This window comes from Pinus tabuliformis, chromosome 7, assembly GCF_031772625.1.
Source record: "Pinus tabuliformis cultivar Carrire ecotype Pingquan chromosome 7, CPIR1, whole genome shotgun sequence".
In the NCBI taxonomy this organism is placed as follows: domain Eukaryota; kingdom Viridiplantae; phylum Streptophyta; class Pinopsida; order Pinales; family Pinaceae; genus Pinus; species Pinus tabuliformis.
Genome location: NC_142293.1, coordinates 214,935,395 through 214,957,237, shown reverse-complemented (window position 1 = coordinate 214,957,237; position 21,843 = coordinate 214,935,395). Strand labels below are relative to the sequence as shown.

The following is a 21,843-nucleotide window of genomic DNA, read 5'->3' as shown; positions in this document are numbered from 1 at the left end:
GACAAAATCCATCCCGGCTTTGGGGTCAGGTTTGAAGGAAAACTTTGCCGATCCATGGATCGGTGAGACGAAAAACCTTCCGGGACGTAGATTACCACTGGAAAGTTAGGTCCACCTAGGCAATTCACATACACGACTCATGTCTGCTGAGATTATTTACATTTAATACATGCAGACTGGGTTTACAATCAAAATGATGCAATTGCTGATGACTGCAGGATGGCTTGGACACATAGATCAGGTGCTGCCCCCTTTTGCAAATAAAAGGGGGGGTACTGCATGGGTAGTTGACCAGTAGAGGTCAACAAAGCTCTCTAGTAGCTGCAATGGGCCGCTGGCTGAAAACAGATATGGGAGAAAATTTTCTCCTATTGGGGTCACCCCTAGGTGGTGGGTAACATCGGCTCCAACTAGGACATGAGCTCTTAGTGGAGTGAACAAACTATTGATTTCGGGTAGCATCATATGTGCTCTAAACCTCAAATTTTGCATGGAGGCTTGGGCACATGTATTCCAAAGAACCCAGAAAGCATTTTGGGAAATTTCACCCATAAGTGATTTTATTAAAATAATTAATATTTTTAATGGGGTTCCTAAGTCTAAACTTAGGAAAATTAAAATATTAATGGGGTTCCTAAGTCTAAACTTAGGAAAATTAAAATATTAATGGGGTTCCTAAGTCTAAACTTAGGAAAATTAAAATATTAATGGGTATTAATTTAATTATGAGTGAAACTTCTAGAAAAAGACACAGATCAAGTCAAAACGATCTGAGCCTTTGATTAAGATTTAATCTAGGCCGTTGGTTGTCCAACAGGAAGATATAAGAAGGGGCTTGAGGGTCATTTGGAAGACACACCAAGAGATCAAGGAAATTGATTTTCTGAAGTGAGAAGTTCTCAAGAGGGAAAATCGATTGAGGAGATTTCTTGTAGCAGAGGGGCATGGATAGCTTCCAGAGAGAGTGATTTTTCTCAGTCAGAGAATCATCAGCAAAGAGAGGTAGAAGGTAATCCAATAGTGGCAGCGTTGAGCCAGAGGGGCTGGTGCAGAGCCACGCAGAGGCAGCGCAGAAGCCAATGAGGAGTTCGAAATTTACAAAGGAATTCGTTTTTTAGAAGCCAGGAGCCAGGGTGTATGACTGAGAGGCAGAAATCGAGTCTCCTGGGCAGCAGATTGACCAGCTAGAGAAGTGACGCAGCACCCAGAGAGCTTGATGTTGGGTTGACGCAGACACTGTGCAGAGGCGACACAGACACTATGCAAATGCAACGCAGAGGCAGCCAGAAAAGCCGGGGGGGGCAATCAGTTTGGGGCTGGATTAGCCAGGATTTCCAATGATATTGTGAGATAACTTCACAAGTCTTTCTGCCAATATTTCTCTCTATAACTAAATAACCCTGTGAGGTATTCAGAGATGTATTCAGAATTTGCTACTGCTTAATAATAATAAACCCTCAGAGTTGCTGCACCGATTTTCCCGCATTGGGTTTTTCCGGGGACTATTGTCCAAAAGTAACAGTGTCCTATGTGTTTCTATTTTCCTTGCTCAGTTTCTATGTTTCAGAGTCATATTTAATTTGGTGTAGGCTGCTTCAGTAATTTACTTCAATGTTTCAAGAAGAAATTTGAAATAAGTTTGTAATGTAATTTACGATCTAGGTGAAGTAAATTCCGCTGGTTGCATTAGGATTCCTGAGATTGTTAGATCTAGGAATTTTAAACATGGTATTAGAGCTGTTGATATGAAACAGGGAAGAGAAGATCTAGCTCTGAAGCAAGGGCCAACTTGCTGTAGCAAGCAGCAGTTCAAATCCCCTGAGGGATTGCGCAGTTCTAGCCAGGAGGGCTATATTTTCATGGGTGTCTCTCTCTGAGTGAGTTGACAGAGAGGTAAGATTGTCGGATCGAGAATTTGCCGGGGCAAAAGGAGCCACGCAGAGCCTTAATGCAAAGATAGAGGGACGTAGTTTTCTGCAAGCTGAGTGTTGGGTAGAAAAGCCGTCAGAAGGAGGAAGCAAATCACATAGTGAGGGAATACTTCCTCAGTGATTTCTTGCATAGGAAATCAATATTTCTCAGTTACTGGGTAGCAAAGGAGCAACAGACTTATCGGCTCCATCAGGGAGTGCGTAAGCCAACCTATAAGCTATGCAGTAGGGAGAAAGAGGGAGCTGTTCGACAATTTTTGGAAGATATGGCAACCAGTGGCTTGAGGGATCAGGACAAGTTGGACGGAGCTTCCAACTACGTCATCTGGAAGGCTAGAATGTATTTCCTTCTAGATGAGCATGCCCTCAAGACATATGTTGATAGTGTGGTGGTTGTCCCTGTGGATGCAGATCCGCTGAAAAAGTACAGAGCTGAGATGGCGAAGGCCAATAGGATGATCTTGGATGGAGTCAAGGATCATGTAGTATTTCACGTTAGAGGATGAGAAGCGTGATCCTAAGGTTGTAGCCGCTATGATTGAACAGGAGGAGGAGTTCACCATGATAGCCAAGATACCTCTAGGAGGGAGGTGTGCTGATATAGAACTGTAGTTCAATAGAGCTACGGATGGGTAGGATCCTTGAGGAACCCACCTCTTGGATCATCACCTTGCTATGGAGTCGATGATCAGTAGTAGCGGGATGGAGGAGTTTTTTAGTTGGTTCCATGGAGTGTTGATTCGACAGATGCAGTAGTTAGTAGTGCCAGAACGTGAGCAACGCAGAGCAGAGAGGCAACAATGCATAGAGGCACAATGCAAAGCTTCAACAGCGTAGTGGCTTTAGAAGACAACGTGGGACTAGCAGCAGTCAGGCTTTCAACACCGAGGTCTATCCAATAGGATACTTGTCTAGTCTTGGGTGTTTTCAATTGCTTCTATCAGCAATTGAGTTGCAGTACAATGCAGTGTTAGTAGTGGCAGTGCTAGCAGCATAATAGATGCAACATTTGAGAGGGAGCTGTAGTACAAATGTAGCATTGGCAGTGGCAGTGTCAAAGGCAGCAGTACAGTTACAGCGGCAACGCAGTAGTTGGTGGACAACATGTCAGGCATTAACAATGCAAAGGACGATGCTTCAGAGTCAGAGCAGTATGCAGTAGCAGTGTATTGCTAGAGCCCATTCCTCGCTAAGAGGGAGTTTTGATTTCTGGTAGCATCGGATGTGCTCAAAGCCTCAAATTTTGTAGGGAGGCTTGGGCACATGTATTCCAAAGAAACCAGAAAGAGTTTTGGGAAATTCCACCCAGAAGTGATTTTATTAAAATAATTAATATTTTTAATGGGGTTCCTAAGTCTAAACTTAGGAAAATTAAAATATTAATAGGTATTAATCTAATAATGGGTGAAACTTCTAGAAAAAGACACAAATCAAGCCAAAATGCTCTGAGCCTTTGATTAAGATTTAATCTAGGTTGTTGGTTGTCCAACAGGAAGATATAAGAAGGGGCTTGAAGGTCATTTGGAAGATATATAGAGAGATCAAGGAAATCAATTTTCTAAAGTGAGAAGTTCTCAGGAGGAAAAATCGATTGAGGGGATTTCTTGCAGTAGAGGGTCAGGGATAGCTTTCGGAGAGAGAGTGATTTTCTCAGCCGGAGAATCATCAGCAGAGAGAGGCAGAAGGTAATCTAGCAGTGGCAGCGCTGAGCCAGAGGGGCTGACGCAGAGCCATGCAGAGGCAACGCAGAAGCCAGTGAGGAGTCCGAAATTTACAGAGGAATTCCATTTTCAGAAGCTTCGAGCCGAGGTGTGAAACCGGGAGGTAGAAATCGAATCTCCTGGGCAACAGATCGACCAGCTAGAGAAGTGACGCAACACCCAGAGAGCTTGACACAGACACTACGCAAAGGCAACCATAAAAGGCGGGGGGGTAGTTAGTTTGGGGTTGGATTAGCCAGGATTTCCAGTGATAGTGTGAGGTAACCTCACAAGTCTTTCTGTCAGTATTTCTCTCTGTCACTGAATAACCCTGTGAGGTATTCAAAGATGTATTCAAAATTTGCTATTGCTTAATAAAAATAAACCCTCAAAGTTGCTGCACCGATTTTCCTGCATTGGGTTTTTCCGGGGACTATTGTCTGAAAATAACGGTGTCGTATGTGTTTCTATTTTCCTTGCTCAGTTTCTATGTTTCAGAATCTTATTTAATTTGGTGTAGGTTGCTTTAGTAATTTACTTCAATGTTTCAAGAAGAAATCTGAAATAAGTTTGTAATGTAATTTACAATCTAGGTGAAGTAAATTCAGTTGGTTGCAATAGGATTCCTGAGATTCTTAGATCTAGGAATTTTCACACAAACCATGTACTCGAACGGGGAGGTCATGAGAAAACCAACAATCTCTTGGGACCGTAGACCTCTTACCTACACATCACTGACAAATCAAACGACACAACATGTTTTGATGGCATCCTTTAATCGCTCATGCTTTTGTTAGTCCATAAAAATCAGCAATAAATAAAATCTATTCCTAGATGTAATCCTAATCCAGCATGAGAATAAAATATGATGTGAAATTCTAATGCGAAAATCAATATGCAATGCATCCTACTCTAACATGCATGGCTACATTATGCGAATGATAAGTGTAATCATATAGCCAATGCAACCAACATTATCAATAGATCAATATAAGAACACCTGCCCCTATGATGATTCATGTAATAAACCTAAAAGCAAAGATAGGAAGAATCATATGGAAGGTCATAAGGGCGGGAGGTAAAACAAGATGACCACATACGGAGGATCATGGATGAAGAGGGAAGAAAGGGATGCAACCTATTCCATTGGATCGTCTCTATTAGCCAAAAGATAGATGTATCGATAGTTAAGCTCATAAATCTCCAATGGAGGGCAACCTCAGGCATATCAACCTCATCATAGTCCCTCACAATGATATCATGCTTCATGGTTACCATAAGGTCATGATTAGAAGGAAAGGGGGACTAATGATAAGGAGAGACACAACAAGCAGGTTGCTTAATATGATGATCACACTTGGGAGACAGAGAAGGCTCCTCATTATTAGTGATTTTATGAAAAGGGATGAGGCAAGGGTTCACAGATGATTCAACCATACACCTAGGATTAGGAAGAAATCTAGCAAAAGGAAGGTCCCCATTATTGTCATCATCGCTATCATAGATGGTACCTTTGTCAACATGAGAGCCAATCACTTCCCACTCCCCTTTTTCCCATAGGGGAAAGCACTGATCTTACCTTTTAAGGTTATCGATAGATATAGCATCATAAGTAACACTTTAGAAAAAGGGAAGACTATCCTCAACCTAATCCTCCCTGTCAGTATCATAAATAGGGTCATGGTCAAATTGAGGACCAATGATTTCCCATTTCCCCTCTTCAAAATGCAAGTAATTCCCAATATTAATGCTCAAGGGATTAATGGGATCACCTTCTCTAAGGTCTTCAAAGAGTGCATTATCAGAAATAATATCCTCGAAAAGGGTAGGGTTAGCCTCAACATCACTTTCCATAGACTCGTCCTCCCTATCACACATGTTCTCAAAATTATCTTCATCACTTTTTTCATCATGTGGACCTAGGGAGGACCCTCCTTCTTGCTCATCATCTAGATTCCCAAGGTCTTCTTCAACCTCTTCATCTTGATTGATGAGACCCTCCCTTTGGAGGGCTATTCGAGGCTTTGACAAGCAATTTCATTAGTTTGGAATTTTGGCCCCTTATACTTCAAGAATTTGTTGATAAACTCGATGAAAGATGAAATGCTTTCGGTTCACATGAATCAATCCAGCCCCGATGTTTATATTCAATAGATATAATAAATAACTCGATGAGGCTATCTAGGTGAATCACTGTTATGAATAAATTATTGATAAAATATTAATAAATATTAAAATAATAAATAATTAAGTAATTCTTAAGTATCATTATGTATGAAGAGGTTAATAGTCAAAAAGACATGACTATTCACCCTTCGTGGCCAGTCACTGCCTATATAGGCAAACCGACATGAAGGTATTGTACATAATTTAGATTTTATCAGTAAAAATAATTACTTACACTTACAAACACGAGTTTACACACATTAAATTTCTGGTGTACTTGTTTCCTTCGAACAGTGGTATCAGAGCCATCTCGTTCTCTGGATGTCAAGAGTTGCACAGTCCATACCGTTCTTTGTTCGTTACCTCACCATTCCCACTGCCTCTGTTTGACCGCTATTCTCTACGTGCTGTGTATCTCATCCGTCAGCAACCCGATATTCGTTGTGCCATCAGTTCTCTTGTCCGCCTGTGTCTCGACCCCGTCATCCCTGTCCCGACCACCTATGTCTTGACCCCGCCATGCCTGCACCTTGCTCCGACCATACCTAATCTACAACTTTCCATGCTAATAGTCTAACATAAACCCTGACACCCGCACTGCTATTTCCTTGTTGCGATTCTGTTGACAATTCCTTGTCGCACCCCAAACAAACTTTCTTCCAAAACCATGATGCCAAGTAGATCGTGTTCCCTCGACTGCCAAATTCTCCCTGTCACGCTTAGTCGTATCATGTTATCATACCCCCAATCACTGTCATCCACCTACCCTCTGTCACCCACTGTCCGACTGAGCATTTTGATCACCACTGCTTCCATTTTTCAGCCCCAACATCATCTGCTTGTCCCTCCTCGTGTCCCCCACCAAACTCCGCTTCGTTCCAAATTATGTTGTTTCACACCGCCGTCTCATTGACCTACAAGCATTCCGTCCACGAAAATTTATTATACATATATAAATATATGTTAAAACATATACTCTATAGTAACAATTTAATATAGTTAGATATATATTATTACGATTTTAATTAATTAATTGTTATATAAATAGTTAATTATAAATTAATTATTTATATTAAAAAAAAATTTGTTCCACCAAGAAAAAGAAAAGAATGTGTAGTAATAATGACGACGCCAATTCAACCAAATTTCAAGAAGAACTTGATAAAATGCGAGGATGCCTCGATAATGTTGAAAGGAAGCAAACATAGTTAAGAGAGGGTCAAGACAGGTAATTGTAACTCAAGTGAAAATGGCAAGCGATATTGGAAAAATAGATAACATTGAAAGAATGTTGAGCTAGTTAATGGGAGGATTTAACCTTGTTTTTAATCCCTTAATTACTCAAGAACCAACACAAAGTCCAAAGACTCCAGAAGGCAAAGATTTTTTAAATCATAAAATTTCGCAAATGCCGCAAGTACACTTCCAAGGAAGTCAGTTCTATATGAAATTTCTAGAAAAGTACTACCAACGAATTAAAAGAGAACTACCTAAGTACGATGTTAGAGATCATAGAGGTGATATTGTGTGGGTTAATAAAATGGAGACCATTTTTGAGTCAAACTCGCCAATAGCTGAGCGAGAGAAGATCATGACTGCATCCAACAACTTGGAAGCTAAAGCATATGATTGGTTCCTATGGTGGTCCAACAAATGTGAAGCTTGTTCATTTATTTGGAAGAATTTTGTGGATGCCTTACTAAAAAGGTTTCATGACAAAGAAGAAGATGATGTTTACGAAAAATTTGTTCATCTCAAGCAAAAAGGGTCTGTAAGCAAATACACCCATGAATGGGAAGTATTAGCTGCAAGACAAAGATGTTTTCTGATTAAGAATTGTTAATGTTCTATGCTTAGAGCAATTTATTTCAATTTTCACAGTTAGCTCAAGATCTTTTCCAGATTAGCAATCACATCAGCATTAAACTGCAGATAGAACATAAACATAAATCGCAGAAGACAAGCCAACACAAGAGGACACATGATATGGCGCTAGCCAGGGACAAAGCCCAATGTGGGGAAACCCTTGATAAATTCTTCTTCTATGTTCTTCAATAGTTCAGCAGAGAGAGAGATAGTACATATACATCAGAAGTCAACACTTTGACTTAACAAGATAAGAGCAAAGATCTTCACCATGAAGATGACATAATGAGGTTGCAGATCTGATGACAAGGATTGCAGATCTAAACTTAGGTGATGGCATATTTCTGATCCCATCACCATACTGCATCCAACCATGCTGCATCTAATCATGCTGCATCTTCCAGAATGTTGTCCTTTTCCTGCAGTACTAGCTGTCGCTGATATATGAGCTGGTGCATCAAACTTCAGTTCTCATCCTTGATACAGTCATGATCCAAATTGAGGTTTCAGTACTGCCATACTTGCAAGATTGATTAGTGCAACCCTTAACACAATCTATGCTGCTGGCTATGTCCTGTGGCCTAGCCCAGCAGGAAGGTCTACACACAGTACCTAGCTATCTTTATCCTTGAACAGCAATGTCTTCCAATCTTCTCCTGAGAGATCTTCCTAGACAAACTTGATTTACCTTCTCTTTGAGGCTACACCAGACACAGTCACTTGATGCATAATGTGGTGACTGGTTAGGGTATTTCTTCATTGTAGTTCTGACCCTCAAGAACGATGTCAACATGCCCAGAACAGATCTCAAATGAGTCACGCTGTCACCTAAAACAATGTGGCATAAGGACATATCCTCTAAGCTGTGATATGATTACTTTTAGCTGTCTTTCCTTACAGTGTCTTAAGGTAACCTCAATTGCTATGTATAGAAGCCTCCCCTTTGCTGCGTGTGAGTGCCTTTTCTTGTTGCATATAAACCTCTTGGATTGTGACCAGACAGCGTATAGATTAGGTGACTTTCAGACCTGTGGCAAGGGCTCTTTTAGAGATTCCTTAGACAGCGGATGGAAGGTCCCATATATATCTCCTTGCTGCGTAAACAGGTCTCCTCTAGGACTGTGTATAGATCCTCTTTCTGACTGCGGACAAAGAGTCTCTTTCTTGCTGCGTATAGGGTCAATAGACAGCGGCTTCAGGCCTTCATTTAGGGCCTATATTAGCCCTCCTCTCATCTGTGGATTGAGCCTTTTGAGACAACGTCTAGAGGCTTACTTATGCTGCTTATGTCTCCTCTTTTCTACGTGTAGGTGTCCTCATAAGCCTGCGGCTAGGGCATATCTTTACTGCGGCTATGGCTGCAGCTACGGCTTCATTATGACAACGGCTAGGTCTCCTCTCTAGGGCTGCGTTTAGATGTCTCCCTTGACTGCGTATTAGGCCCTCCTCCTTGCTGTGGATTAGGCCTCTCTCTACTGCAGTTAGGGCCTCCTTTAGTCAACGGATTAGGGTTTCTTTAGACTGCGTATAAGTGCCTCCCTTTGCTGCTTAGATCATCATACTGCGGCTAGGGCATCATACTAGGCCAGCATATACTCTTAGTGTCTCTCCTTCACCAAAACCCAAAGACGTGGAGAGGAGGAGATCACATGAAGAGTATATGTGTGTGACAAATGACTTCAAGTCCTCTTCTATTTATACTAAAACGTAGAGGTTGAATAGACATGATTGTTGGGCTTCTGAGCCTACATAAGTTGCTGGCCGACTTGTCAATTTGTCCATAATCAAAATAAATTCATATCTTCATAAATACTTATCGGAATCGGATGATCTTTAGATCAATCCTACATCTCTCGATGAGAGGGATCCAAGAAAAATATCAGCTACCATAAATAAGATGTCCCACATGGAGTTTGGCCCTAGTTGCCAATTTTAACAAGAACTGCTAAAAATGTATAGATGTGGAGTTAAGGAATATATTCAAGCAGAATTGAAGTTGTACAAGCCCGAAACTATTGAAGAAGCTAGTACATGCAACAATAATTACTAAGCAAAAACATAAGTTCAGAATGCCATCATTCAAGAAAGATGAAGGCCAACAACAATACTTAGGAAAAAAAGAAACAAACAAATGTAGATATTGTGGAGGAAAATGAACTTCAGGACACAGATGCCTTAACAAGAAGTTATATACTTATGAAGTCGAGAAGGAATCAGACACTTAAAGTAATGAGTAAAAAAAAAGGACAAAAAGAAAACTAATTGTCACAAATGTTGAGAAAATTGGACACTAGGACATAAATGTGAAGATGCATCTTTGCGCTACTATAAAATAGTAGATGGGAAGCAAGTTGAAGTACATGATTGTGATGAAGAAATCGTTGTCACATAGTGAAGATTCAGATTTTGAGGAACCATCATTAGCTGCAATTTCATGTGACTGGAAAAACCATGATGAAAATAGCAACTCTCCAAAAGATCAAGAACAAGAAGCAACTGCAAAGTACGTTCTACCACATCTGCAAAAGAAGAGAAACCAGTCTCCAAGAAGGAGCATTAAGTTTACTACACCACCAACAAACATGAGGAGATTACACCCTAAAACCCTAAAGCTTAAAGGACTCATAAGAGGCAGAAATGTCAATATACTTGTAGATTCTGGCAGTACTCGCAATTGTTTAAACATTGATCTTGCTAAACAACTTGATCTTTGTATATGCCCAATCAAGGACCTGTCCATGCCTGTCGCTACTGTGCAAAAGTTGAAAGAAATAGGAGAATGCCATAACATTTCAATCCAAGTACAAGAACTAGAGCTACAAACAGATCTATTTGCCCTACCACTCAAAGAAATGGATGTAGTTCTAGGTGCATAATGGTTAATACAACTAGGAAACTATACTACAAACCTTGAAGAACAATTTATGGAGCTTAACTGGCAAGGACGGCATTATAAATTATATGTTGTTAACACTCCCAGTTTCAAGGAAGGTACAAATACTTGTGAGAACTGCACCAGTCAATGTAAAGATGCCAATCCATAGAACATGTTCAACTATAGGAAACCCTTCTGCTTATGCTTTGAGGACAAAGCATCTCTAAAGGGGGTGGCAATGCTATGAATAAAATATTCATAAAATATTAATAAATGTTAAAATAATAACTAATTAAATAATTAATTAAGTAATTATTAAATATCATTATGTATGAAGAGGTAAATAGTAAAAAAGACATGACTATTCTCCCTTCGTGGCCAGTCGCTACCTATATAGGCAAACTGCCACGAAGGTATTGTACATCATTCAGATTTTATCAGTAGAAATAATTACGTACTTACACTTACAAACACGAGTCTACCTACATTACATTTATGGTGTACTAGTTTCCTTCCAACAACCACATTTACATTAGAATTTTGCTATGTGATCAACCGTGGAACATGGATTGCCATCAAATTGTGGCACATTTTGCATAAGCCTCCTATCCAAGCCATTTGGGTATCCAAGGATTCATGTGATATCTAAAGCAGGGATTCACTTATCTAGCTTCTTGGTAGCCATTGATCCTTATATATTGATAACACGGGAGTCGCCAGGGTGAATGAAAATACACCTAGGATTAGAAAGAAGGCAAGGAAAAGGAATATCCCCATTGATGTCATCATCATTATCATAGAAGGGACCTTCGTCAACATGAGAGCCAATCGCTTCCCACTGCCATTTTTCCAACATCGGAAAGCAATGCTCTTCCCCTTCAAGTTTATCGATAGATATATCATCATAAGTAAAATCCTAGAGAAAGGGAAGACTATCTGCAACCTCATCGTCCCTGTTGGTATCATAAATAGGGTCATGGTCAAATTTAGGACCAATGATTTGCCATTTCCCCTCTTCAACACACAAGTAACTCCCAATGTCAACGTTTAAGGGATTAATGGGATTGCCTTGTCCAAGTTCTTCAAAGAGTGCATTATCAGAAAAAGTATTCTTGGAAAGGGTGGGGTTAGCTTCAATTTCACTTTCCATAGACTCGTCCTCCCTATCACACATGTTCTCAAAATTATCTTCATCACGTTTTTCATCATGTGGACCTTGCGAGGACCCTCATCATCTAGATTCCCAAGGTCTTCTTCAACCTCTTCATCTTGATTGATAAGACCTTCCCTTTGGAGGGCTACTTCTAGGTTTTGACAAGCAACTTCATTAGTTTGGAATTTTGGCCCCTTATACTTCAAGAATTTGTTGATCAACACAATGAAAGACAAAATGCTCTCTGATTCACATGAATCAATCCAACCCGGATGTTTATAATCAATAGTTATAATAAATTATTCGATGAGGCTATCTAGTTGAATCACATTTACATCATAAGCATACTTGATGAATTTTGCTATGTGATCAATTTTCGAACAAGGATTGCCATCAAATTATGGAACATTTTGCATAAGCCTCCTATCCAAGCCATTTGGGTATCCTGCGATCCATGTGATATCCAAAGCAGGGCACCACTCATGAAGCTTCTTGGTAGCCATTGATCCTTAATAGTGATAACATGGGAGTCGCTAGGGTGAATGAAAATTGCCTTAATGGATGCTTGCTTCACCCTACAAGCATTGACTTTGAGGTTCAATGAAGAACCAGGTCTTCGTTCTTCCAATGGAGTTGCCAAAAGGATTTATCAATGATGTCATATAGGAACGGGACATGCATCTCGTGTCCCCAACAACGAGTCCAAAAATGTTGTTGAACAAACTAGCAAGCCTAGTAAATAAGCTAAAGCTAGATGGCACAACAACAATTTGGGATAGAGGCTCACTATCACCACAACCTATGACCCCTTCTGTTCTCGGATTTTCATTGATGGGAGGATTCCCAATATCCTTCACTTGTGATTAATGCATCTATAATAGGATGAAAAGTGAGGCAAGGATGGCTCATTCAATGGAAATGCTCAAGAAAAGTGCAAGCTTTGGGAGAAGCTAGTAAGGTTTTCCACGAAAAACCCCTTGAAAGGAAGACTACACGAGACCTAGGGTTGAGGGATTTGACAAGATAAAAGTTCATCCAAGGTCAAGGTAGACAAGAGAAAAGCTTGTGAATGGTTTACTTCAACAAGTACTAAAGCATCAACCTTAAGTGAAATCCCTAAGTTGAAGGATTAGCTCTTAGGGTTCCTTCTTGGTGTGATAGCTAAGGCATCAATTATATTGAATTTCCACTGTCGGAATTTGCTAAAGACCGAAGAATGCCTAGAGGAGACAATAAGGAAGAATCATGTCAGGACGAAATCCAAAAATTCCTCCCTAGAAATCCTCCTTATCGTTAAAGGGATGAAGAAAAGAGGGAAGAATGGGTGAAAAGAAAGATAATAGTGGAGCTAATGTCATCACCAAGGATCTAGGACTAGTGCTTGCCTATTGGGAAAAATGGAGCCAAGAATTACTTTGATTTTGATGATTGCACTCTTCAAGGAGACCTAATACAACTTCTCTAACCCTAGAGGAGGCAGCTTCATGGCTACAATAGAATTTTATACTTTGTTGACAATATTTGATTGGAGTTTCAAGGATGCAATATACAAGATATACCTTTAGGAACGTTCTTTAATCATTGTCTATGAGTAATGCATGCACTTCTTCCAATAATTTTAATGGTCTCAAATTCACATTGATTTAGGGCACATTAAATATCATGAAATAACATTCCACACATTGGATATTTAACAAGGTAAAATATAGCATCAAAGAGTACTTACAAGACAATGAGAGTACATCCATCCATCAACATTGCAAAATGAAGCTCCAAGAAAAGAGAGCGAAAATTTTTAAATGTCAAAGTCCATCTAAACATCCAAAATTTCATCCAAAATTGCAGGTCCGAGTTTCTCAAGTAGAGAGATCAAAATCCAAATGTTGATGAAATACAAATGAAGCTCTCCTTTATTTATATGAGCCTCTACAAGTTTGAATTAGCCTAATGAGCCTCTAAATTTACTTTAATGTGCAAAATAACAATAACTTTGGTGACAAGCCCACCAAATAGCTCAAATGTGTAAAATAAACCTTCCTAATGAAGCCGAAATGATAAAATAATGGTGCAAAGGGCAAGACAAGGGCTTAATTGAGGCCTAAGAGTGCCAAAATGAAGACGAGGGCTCCATAAATGATGATCAAGGGGGTAGCCCCTTGATTTTCAAGCAAAACATCAATGGTTCTCCCAAGTGACTATGGCGCACAAGCAATGGTCTCATGGGTCTTCAAGTGGCTCAATAACAAGTTGATGCTTTACTAGTGAGGGCTAGAAGATGACACATGCCCTCCCATGTTTCCCGGGGTAGACAAAAACTCATTTGGGCCTTGGATCAGCTGCCAAGTGTCGGGTGCAAATGTGTTGCCGACTGGGCTACGTGGTCCAAGTGCATCATCATCTTTGTATAATTGGGGCACGAACACACAATGTGGTGCTATCGAAGAATCCCATGGTGTGGCAATCAATGCTCTGCATGAAAGGAGGCTTAGGCTCTCAGCGCTCACCCTACAAATGCCATTGTGGACCTCTGGAGGGCTTGGTTCCCGTATAAGGAGGCCATGTCCAAGATGAAACCCAAATACAATCCTGTATAAGATCCAATGTGTCCCTTCAGCTTCCAATACAACAATTCATTAGTGTAATTGAGTAAATAAGCTTGCTAATTAAGGGAAAAAGTGGAAACTTCATGGTGGGATGCCCTTCCAAATGGGATTTGAACATGTATGGGTGTTACCTTCTTGGGTAGGAGGTGTTAACGAAGGACCCTATTAGGTGGTTTCAACCTCTAAGGGAATGACAAGTCCATTGCACACCCATCAAATGGCAGGGGTCATGTGAAATAGTGATTGAATGGAGTGGGGGGAAAAGGGAGGCTCCAAGCCACATGCCATGTTATAAGGGTAGCTATAATGAGGGAAGCCCACACCAGGGTATATGACTGTAGGAGGGAGCAATCGTGGTGCATGAGTTACCCCAACCTTTGGTTTTCCACCTTTCTTCATATGCCTTTTGCCTTTTTTTATTTTTGTTTATTTTACTGCTTGGGGCCCAAATTGATGAGAGCATGATGCATAAGATATAGCAGTGAATACAACCTTAAGATGGGGCAGTTCATCACCCACTAGGGGTTGGGACAATCATGGGTTCCTTAATGAAGTAAGGGGCACTCATAAGGGGCCCTAGGAACCAAGGTGATGGCCATGATAGGGGGTAGAGCTCGTGCTTGGCTTTTGCCCATGTGCTAAATTTTAATTCCCCGACCATCTTTTGCATTTTGTGGTACATTCCCTGTTATATGTGGCCATGTTTATGCTCTTATGTTTCTTTTTTGCTGCATCAACCTCTAGGGCATCGTTCTAGGCCCGACCCAAGGTGTGGGCAATGGGAGGGGGTGGCTAACTCATTGTGGACCCAATGGACAAATGTGAACCTAGATGGGAAAATGTGAAAAAGGGCTTGTAATGAGTGAAGGGAAGTGAGATATATGGTGTCGGAAAGTGTAACCATGCAACCAAAATCTGGGTTTCCCATGTATTGCATACCTAAAGCTCGTAGCCAGTAGAGGAAATCCCATGGGACTATAGTACAAGATTAACTCCCCTAGTTGAGGTAAGGGAACAAGGACACTGTCAAAGGGCGTTCTTTTTGTTGAATCCCCCGACCAATCCATGTCCAAATGTGCCCAAGAAAAGCAAACTTAAACACCCAATTACATAATGAAAAGTCATACCTTCGGGGTTGGATGGCCCACCTTCAAACATACGATCATGACAGATGATTGATGGCACATAATAGCTAACTAAGGTGGTGGAGAATAGTGGCACATCGAGCTATTATTGTTAAAATGTAGCAAGAAAAGGCTTCATTTGACTTGTGCCTTAGACCAAATGGAGAAATTCGATTTTCCATATCAGCAGGATGACTTGGATTGCAGTTAGTTGGAGTGACATGGTTTTGTCTCCTAGTTAAATCAGTAAATTTGAGTTTGTAGTCTAGAAGTAGAGTTGTGCATGTGTTGATTGCTAAGATCTAGCAATCTAGTGGAGTTATTGTTAGTTAAACTCAGTTAACTGAGCTCTAGTCTTATGTGGAGTCAGTAGGAGTTCAGTTTAGTAGTTATAACAATTGTTAATTCACTGATCTCTCAGTTAGCTGATCAATTTACTAAAAATACTCCTAGTCGTGCATGGAATTCGAATTGCCTAGTTGAATGGAGGAAAAAGGCATCAATGTATTTATTATTGTATACTAGAGAGTGTACATAGTTTGCATTGAGTAGGTGAGACTTTCCTCTTGGGAATTGCACAAGCAAGTAGGGGCTTCTCCGATTCTTTGGGAGCCAATTTCCTTGGGAATTGTGCAAGGAAATAGGAGGAGCAAGAGGCCAGGATTTGGCTAAGTATTTTGTAGAGCAGTAGCAAGAGGAATAGATCAGTATTGCAGTGCATGTTGTGTTACAGGATTGAAGTTGTCATTGTAATAGACCATTTTTTTCTCATCTAAAATAATACAAACAGAGGAGGGGTTTTCCCAGTAAAATCATTGTGTTCCTTGTGTTTTGATGGTTGCATGTTATTACATGTGTTTCTATCGTGTGTTTTCTTTTCCGCAGAATAGTAAAAGAAATTTCTGTTTCTTGATTTCAGTGGGATTTCATTAGCAGTAGCAAATTTCTTGCAATTTCTACAGCTATCTGGTGGCTGCAAGCGGCTGCCAGCTGAAAACAGATATAGGAGAAAATTTTCTCCTCTAGGGGTCACCCCCAAGTGGTGGGTAACAGGATCAAGGGTACAATGTATGAGGTCCCCTTTCTTTCCAAGGAAAACCTCATGGAGAAGCCCAAGGGATGCTTCCTCACATTTGTGGATAGCATCCCTACTAAACCTGTCAACATAGAACACTGTGTCTAACCCAACGGGTTTTGAACAGTGTTGCACACATCGCGATAAAATCGCGATAAAATCGTAAAATCGCGATTTTTTAATTTTGCCGATTCAAAGCGCGATTTTTATCGAAAAAATCGCCCCTTTTTTTTATAGCGATTTTTATCGAAAAAATCGCGATTTTTTGAGAAAATCGGAAAAAAGCGGGAAAAAATCGGAAAAATCGGGAAAAAATCGGAAAAAAGTGGGAAAAAATCGTTTGGCACAAAAATATTCATTTTTTTTCAATTTTTTTCAATTTGTGCCAAACGATTTTTTCCCGCTTTTTTCCGATTTTTTCCCGATTTTAACGATTTTTTCCGCTTTTTTCCCGGCGCCGATTAAATCCCGATCGCGATGTGTGCAACACTGGTTTTGAATGTGGCACTTACTGGCACAGATCTAGTGAAAGGCCTAACAACATTTGCAACAGCCAGATTAGCTAACCCTTTGGGATGAAAGTACAAGCTGTCTGTGCACACTTTCTTTTCACTTGGAAATAACTCCTTGAGAAACTGTTGGGTACTACCCGCTCTTCCTGGGAATGTTACTTAGTGTAAAGTGGGAGGCACAGACTTAGAGATCCTGATCCTGTGGAAATTGAACCAAGCTCCAACAAAACATGCTAAATTACAAAAACATCTTGGCAACTGTGGCACCAACTGATTGAGCCAACCCTTGAGGCTGTACCTGCACATTCTTCCATTGCTATTCACAACAAATTTGAGTACAAGGTACCTGCATATATCTGTGACATTCTTTTGTATTGTGTTATTTTGATCATTATGCATTCGGTTTAATCATGATGATGTTCTCGAATTAACTCCACCATAATAGCCATGATGTCTGATGATTGAAAATATTTATTGATATTTAGAAAACTGTGGTAGTTCATCGGATGAGTACTATGATCAGCGTTAGGTCTTTGGCAGATTTGATAGACATGTTACCATGGATTATAGGAGAAGTCAACACTGACTATTAAAAAAATTAAAACCATGAAGATCAATTTTGAAGATCATATGGCACCTAGGTTTGTTTCCGTCTATATCAGCTGGCAAGCTTTTACCTTGACGTATCATAATTTTCTGATTACAACTTTTAGGTTTTATGTATATTTTACGGCAGTTTTGTTAGAATATCTATAGGTTTTATTTTTGTATGAGAAAAGAGTAACCAGATTATTAAACTGAAGTGTAGATGTAGTGGGATCTAAACACCAAAATATTAGTAAGGATTCCAATTATTTTCTCCAAACCTTTGAGTTCATTACGGGAATTTTGAGGTAAAAATTGGGCCTTAAAACAAAAAATGTACGAACAAAATTAACTTTAAAAGAACCGATAGGATTTAAGATGCTGATGTCATCCCTAGGGGGAAATAATTTTGAAGGGAAAAAAACAAAAATACTCTTTTTAATTGTGTTTTCAGCTTATCTCTTTTAGGTTCACTCAAATTTCAAAAGTAGACACTTGTTGGATGCGGAATTAAATTCTACATCCAACGAGTAACCACTCTGCATATTTCTGAGTAGATCCACATTGAAAAAAATTGAAAATACATGAAAAAAACGTGTTTCAACATGTTTTTTTCATGTATTTTTAATTTTTTTCGATGTGGATCTACTAAGAAGTGTGAAGAGTGGATACTTGGACGTGGAATTTTATTCCGCATCCAACGTGTCTACTCTTGAAATTTGAGTGAACCTACAAGGAGATAAGCCAAAAATACAATTAGAAAAAGTAGTTTCCTTTCATTTTCTTCAAAAAATCACAAGTATTATTTTAACTATCATTTTATTATTTTCCTTAGAAGGTCCATTAGACCTCAAAATTGTGCTAGTGAGTGAGTGGGTTGCTCATGAACCAGTTACAGAGATCAAACTATCCTTTTATTGTAGGGTACTGGGTTTAGCCTTTTGAAGGGTTTCCATTTTCGATGCCTCTTGAGTGGCAAAACTGCTCATCCTCAAAACTGCTCATCCTCCTCTTGTGTGTTGGTTCTACGCATGCAATGTTATAGTATGTTTTGGGCAAACTGCAAAAATATTTTAACACACCGTTGTTCTGCTGCCAATTATAAAATACCTTTGCTGGTGTTAATGATGGTGACTGACACTTATGAGTTTAAACTAGAAGTCGTTCTAAATATTTTTTTCTACTCTGCTATGGGTCTGATGGAATGCATTGCTGTAGTGGGATTTGTAAATATTTCATTAATCGGCATGTTTAATGCTCTTTTGATGATGAAATTAATTAATCCTAAGAGCTCGTTTCGTCACTTTAATGTTTTATAAACAGGTGGTCTATCGGAGAATGACTTCATACTTGCAGCAAAAATAAGTGCTCTTGATTTGGAACCATTCCTACGGAAAAAGGCTGCTGCAAATAGTTAGCATGAAGTTGATCTTTATATTCTTTAACCACTTTTGGGATAGATTCCATATTGTAAACGTTTACAAGTAGTAATGCTTTTACAGTATTAAGAATTATCTTTCTTTTATTATAGTGGAATCTGTTTTTCTTTCTGCAGAAGTCATAATATAAATTGTTCATACATCAATAGCCTTGTACATTTCTTGCATTTTGGAACTTACCATGGATCGTCATACAAATGTAATAAGCGTGGTAACATCTCTTTTGGTGAAGTAGAGCAACATAATTGCTATTTTGTATTTTATATTAATTTATCTGTGATGAATACCATTGCCGATGTTTTTTGTTCTTGATTCAGGTGTCTAGAATTTATGAGGGCATTATTCATTTTTAGACTAGGATTAGTATTTTGCAGCATAGTAAATTTCTTTCCTTCTTGAGATTGGTTCTAACAATTTGACAGGATGTTTTCTTTTCCAAGGCTTGTGGTTCCCGTTGTACCTGATAAGATACTTGAAACATTTGCTTTGCTATTAGGCCAGAAATATGGCAGTGAACTAGTCTCAAACTCATGGTTTAAACATTTTGTTTGCTACTAGCCTTCAGTTCGAGTGAGATATGGAGTATAAACCGCTTGGTTAAAGCTTCCTACCGGGATGTTCCAATCTCTCTTGAAGCAGTCGACTTGCAATCGAAAAAACAACATGGGATCTCTCCCTCGTTTTCCTTCTCCCATGTCCATGTAGCTCCTCTGTGGCTCAACCTGTTAGTCTCTGTGATTTTACTTATTAGAATTTTTTTTTGATTAATTCCCAGATATAACAATTAATTAAGAAAGAAAGAGCTAGTAAATACCATCCCACACAATGAACCAAAAAAATAAAAACTGAACACAGGTTTGCAAATGGGAGTTCTTTATTTATGGCACTTATCTCATAAGACAACGACAACTCTCAAGAAGAGATTAGCCTTTATAAATCTTTTCTAATGGCTAGATAACAGTGAGCTGGACTCCTCTAAAATAATATCTAATAGTTATCCACATGTTGGAAACTTAGTAATTAATAAAATATTGCATTACAAAAATTAATTTTCCCACTAAGGGGTCGATTTGGTTCACAATGTTCAACTTGGTCCAACTTTCCCTTTGCTAATAGCCTAGAATGGTCAAAGATGAGGAATAGTAGCAAATAGTAGCTCAACGTCCCTTTCTTTTGACTATGTGGTGTTGATTTTCCATGGCACATGAGAATCTGGGTTAGGTCTTAAAATCTTTGACACAAGCCTACTCAAGTGCCTCAACCATCCTACTTTGCTCAACGAAAAATTACACATCAGTGAATAAACTAGCACATATGACAATTTTTAGGATTTTCAACCCTTCTTCGTTATAGTAACAAGCTATAATACAACAGTCTAAGGCTCCCGCACCAAGGATCATGGCCCTCATACAATCACTGATACAAGTACATACAACTAGGGTTTGGTGTTAATTACGATGACAACCAATCTACCCTGAACAAAGTACAACTGACTGTCTCATTGATGTTGCACACCATCACGTCTCTTGGTCATACCCTGAACACGTCTGGTGGTACTTTTTCTCCCAATCTACAACTCTGCCTTTATGAATGGATCCTGTTCCTTTAGGTCATTGAACACGGGCCACGGCTCACCAATCTGCCCTCTAGTTGATCATTTGTCCATAAATGACTCAAGACATAGAGACTCTTGTTGAGTTGTTCACAACTTCGTTTGTGAACAACTTCAAGACTACCCACTGTTGCTCATTAGCTATTGGGGACTTCTTCCCTCTACTACCTTCTCGTGCTGCTTCAATGAGGCAAACTTAGGGCATGGAGGGCTAACCTCTATCATTGTAAGATGTCCTTCTCTTCAACAAACTTGGGCTTGTCAATCTGTCTCTCTTGGTTGTATTCCCTGAGCACAATAGGTCTTCCACTCCTAGCAGGCTTATACTCCTTCATAAGTCCTGCACTTAGGGCTCCAAGAACATCTACTTACTTCCCTCCAAACAGTCTTTAGATGTCCTTCCAAACCTGGACTCTATTTCTTGCACTGTTGTTCCTGCACTGCATCTGCATCTTCAAATCTACTCATCTTCTGTCAACTCCTTGACTCATCTTGGGCCACTAGAACTTCCCTCACTTATGGCTTGTAGATTTTCCCTCTATACTGCAATTTGCCCCTCAAACTGCTCAGATCCGGGGCCCATGGAACTACCCTCATCTAGGGATCTTTAGATCTGCAACCCAACAATGATTTGCCTCCTCAAAATCACTATTCTTGTGCTCTAGTCTTTTGAATGTTCCACTCCTTGAAACAAACCCATGAATTTGCCCTCTTCTAGGGCTTCTTCTCACTGTTGTTCCATCCATGAAACAATCCTTCATTTGATGTTTGCAACTTGCCCTCTTATCTTTGATTTGTTCACACTAAATCAGAGAACTAGGGTTGCTAAATACTGCCGTCCATTTGCTGTGAACAAACTTTAGTAAACCCTTTTTTCTACTTGATCCAACAACCCTTTTTCCTTGCCATTCTTCTCTGCACTAGCTTACGCTAGAAGATATTTCAGCCTCACAAAAGATCAGAGCATGCAAAGGACATGTGCATGCACCAATTGCCCTAATCTCTGAGATATACCATTAAAGCTTGCTTCTCCTTTAGGGTCTCGACCCTACCTTCTAGATTTGAACCAAGGCTTCACAACTCAGACTACTGATAGGGATACTTTGGCCGCGACATCACTGGAGTAACCATAATATAGGGTGTACAACTTTTGTTGCCCATATCTTGAATGAATTCTCCACCACTCTTGAATCTGCCATTTC

General features: G+C 39.7%; 1 protein-coding gene across 2 annotated transcripts in view; it reads left to right on the top strand.

The window, feature by feature from the left end:
* Positions 1-19,341, top strand: part of LOC149246610 (pterin-4-alpha-carbinolamine dehydratase 2, mitochondrial-like) — a 207,345-nt gene extending 188,004 nt beyond the window's left edge. For both annotated transcript variants that reach the window (XM_089455723.1, XM_089455722.1), the window contains exon 5: positions 18,914-19,341. In XM_089455723.1, the coding sequence (XP_089311849.1) occupies positions 18,914-19,008 (95 nt within the window). In that variant the 3' untranslated portion in view covers positions 19,009-19,341. The remainder of the gene's footprint in view (positions 1-18,913) is intronic.
* Positions 19,342-21,843: the final 2,502 nt, after the last annotated feature.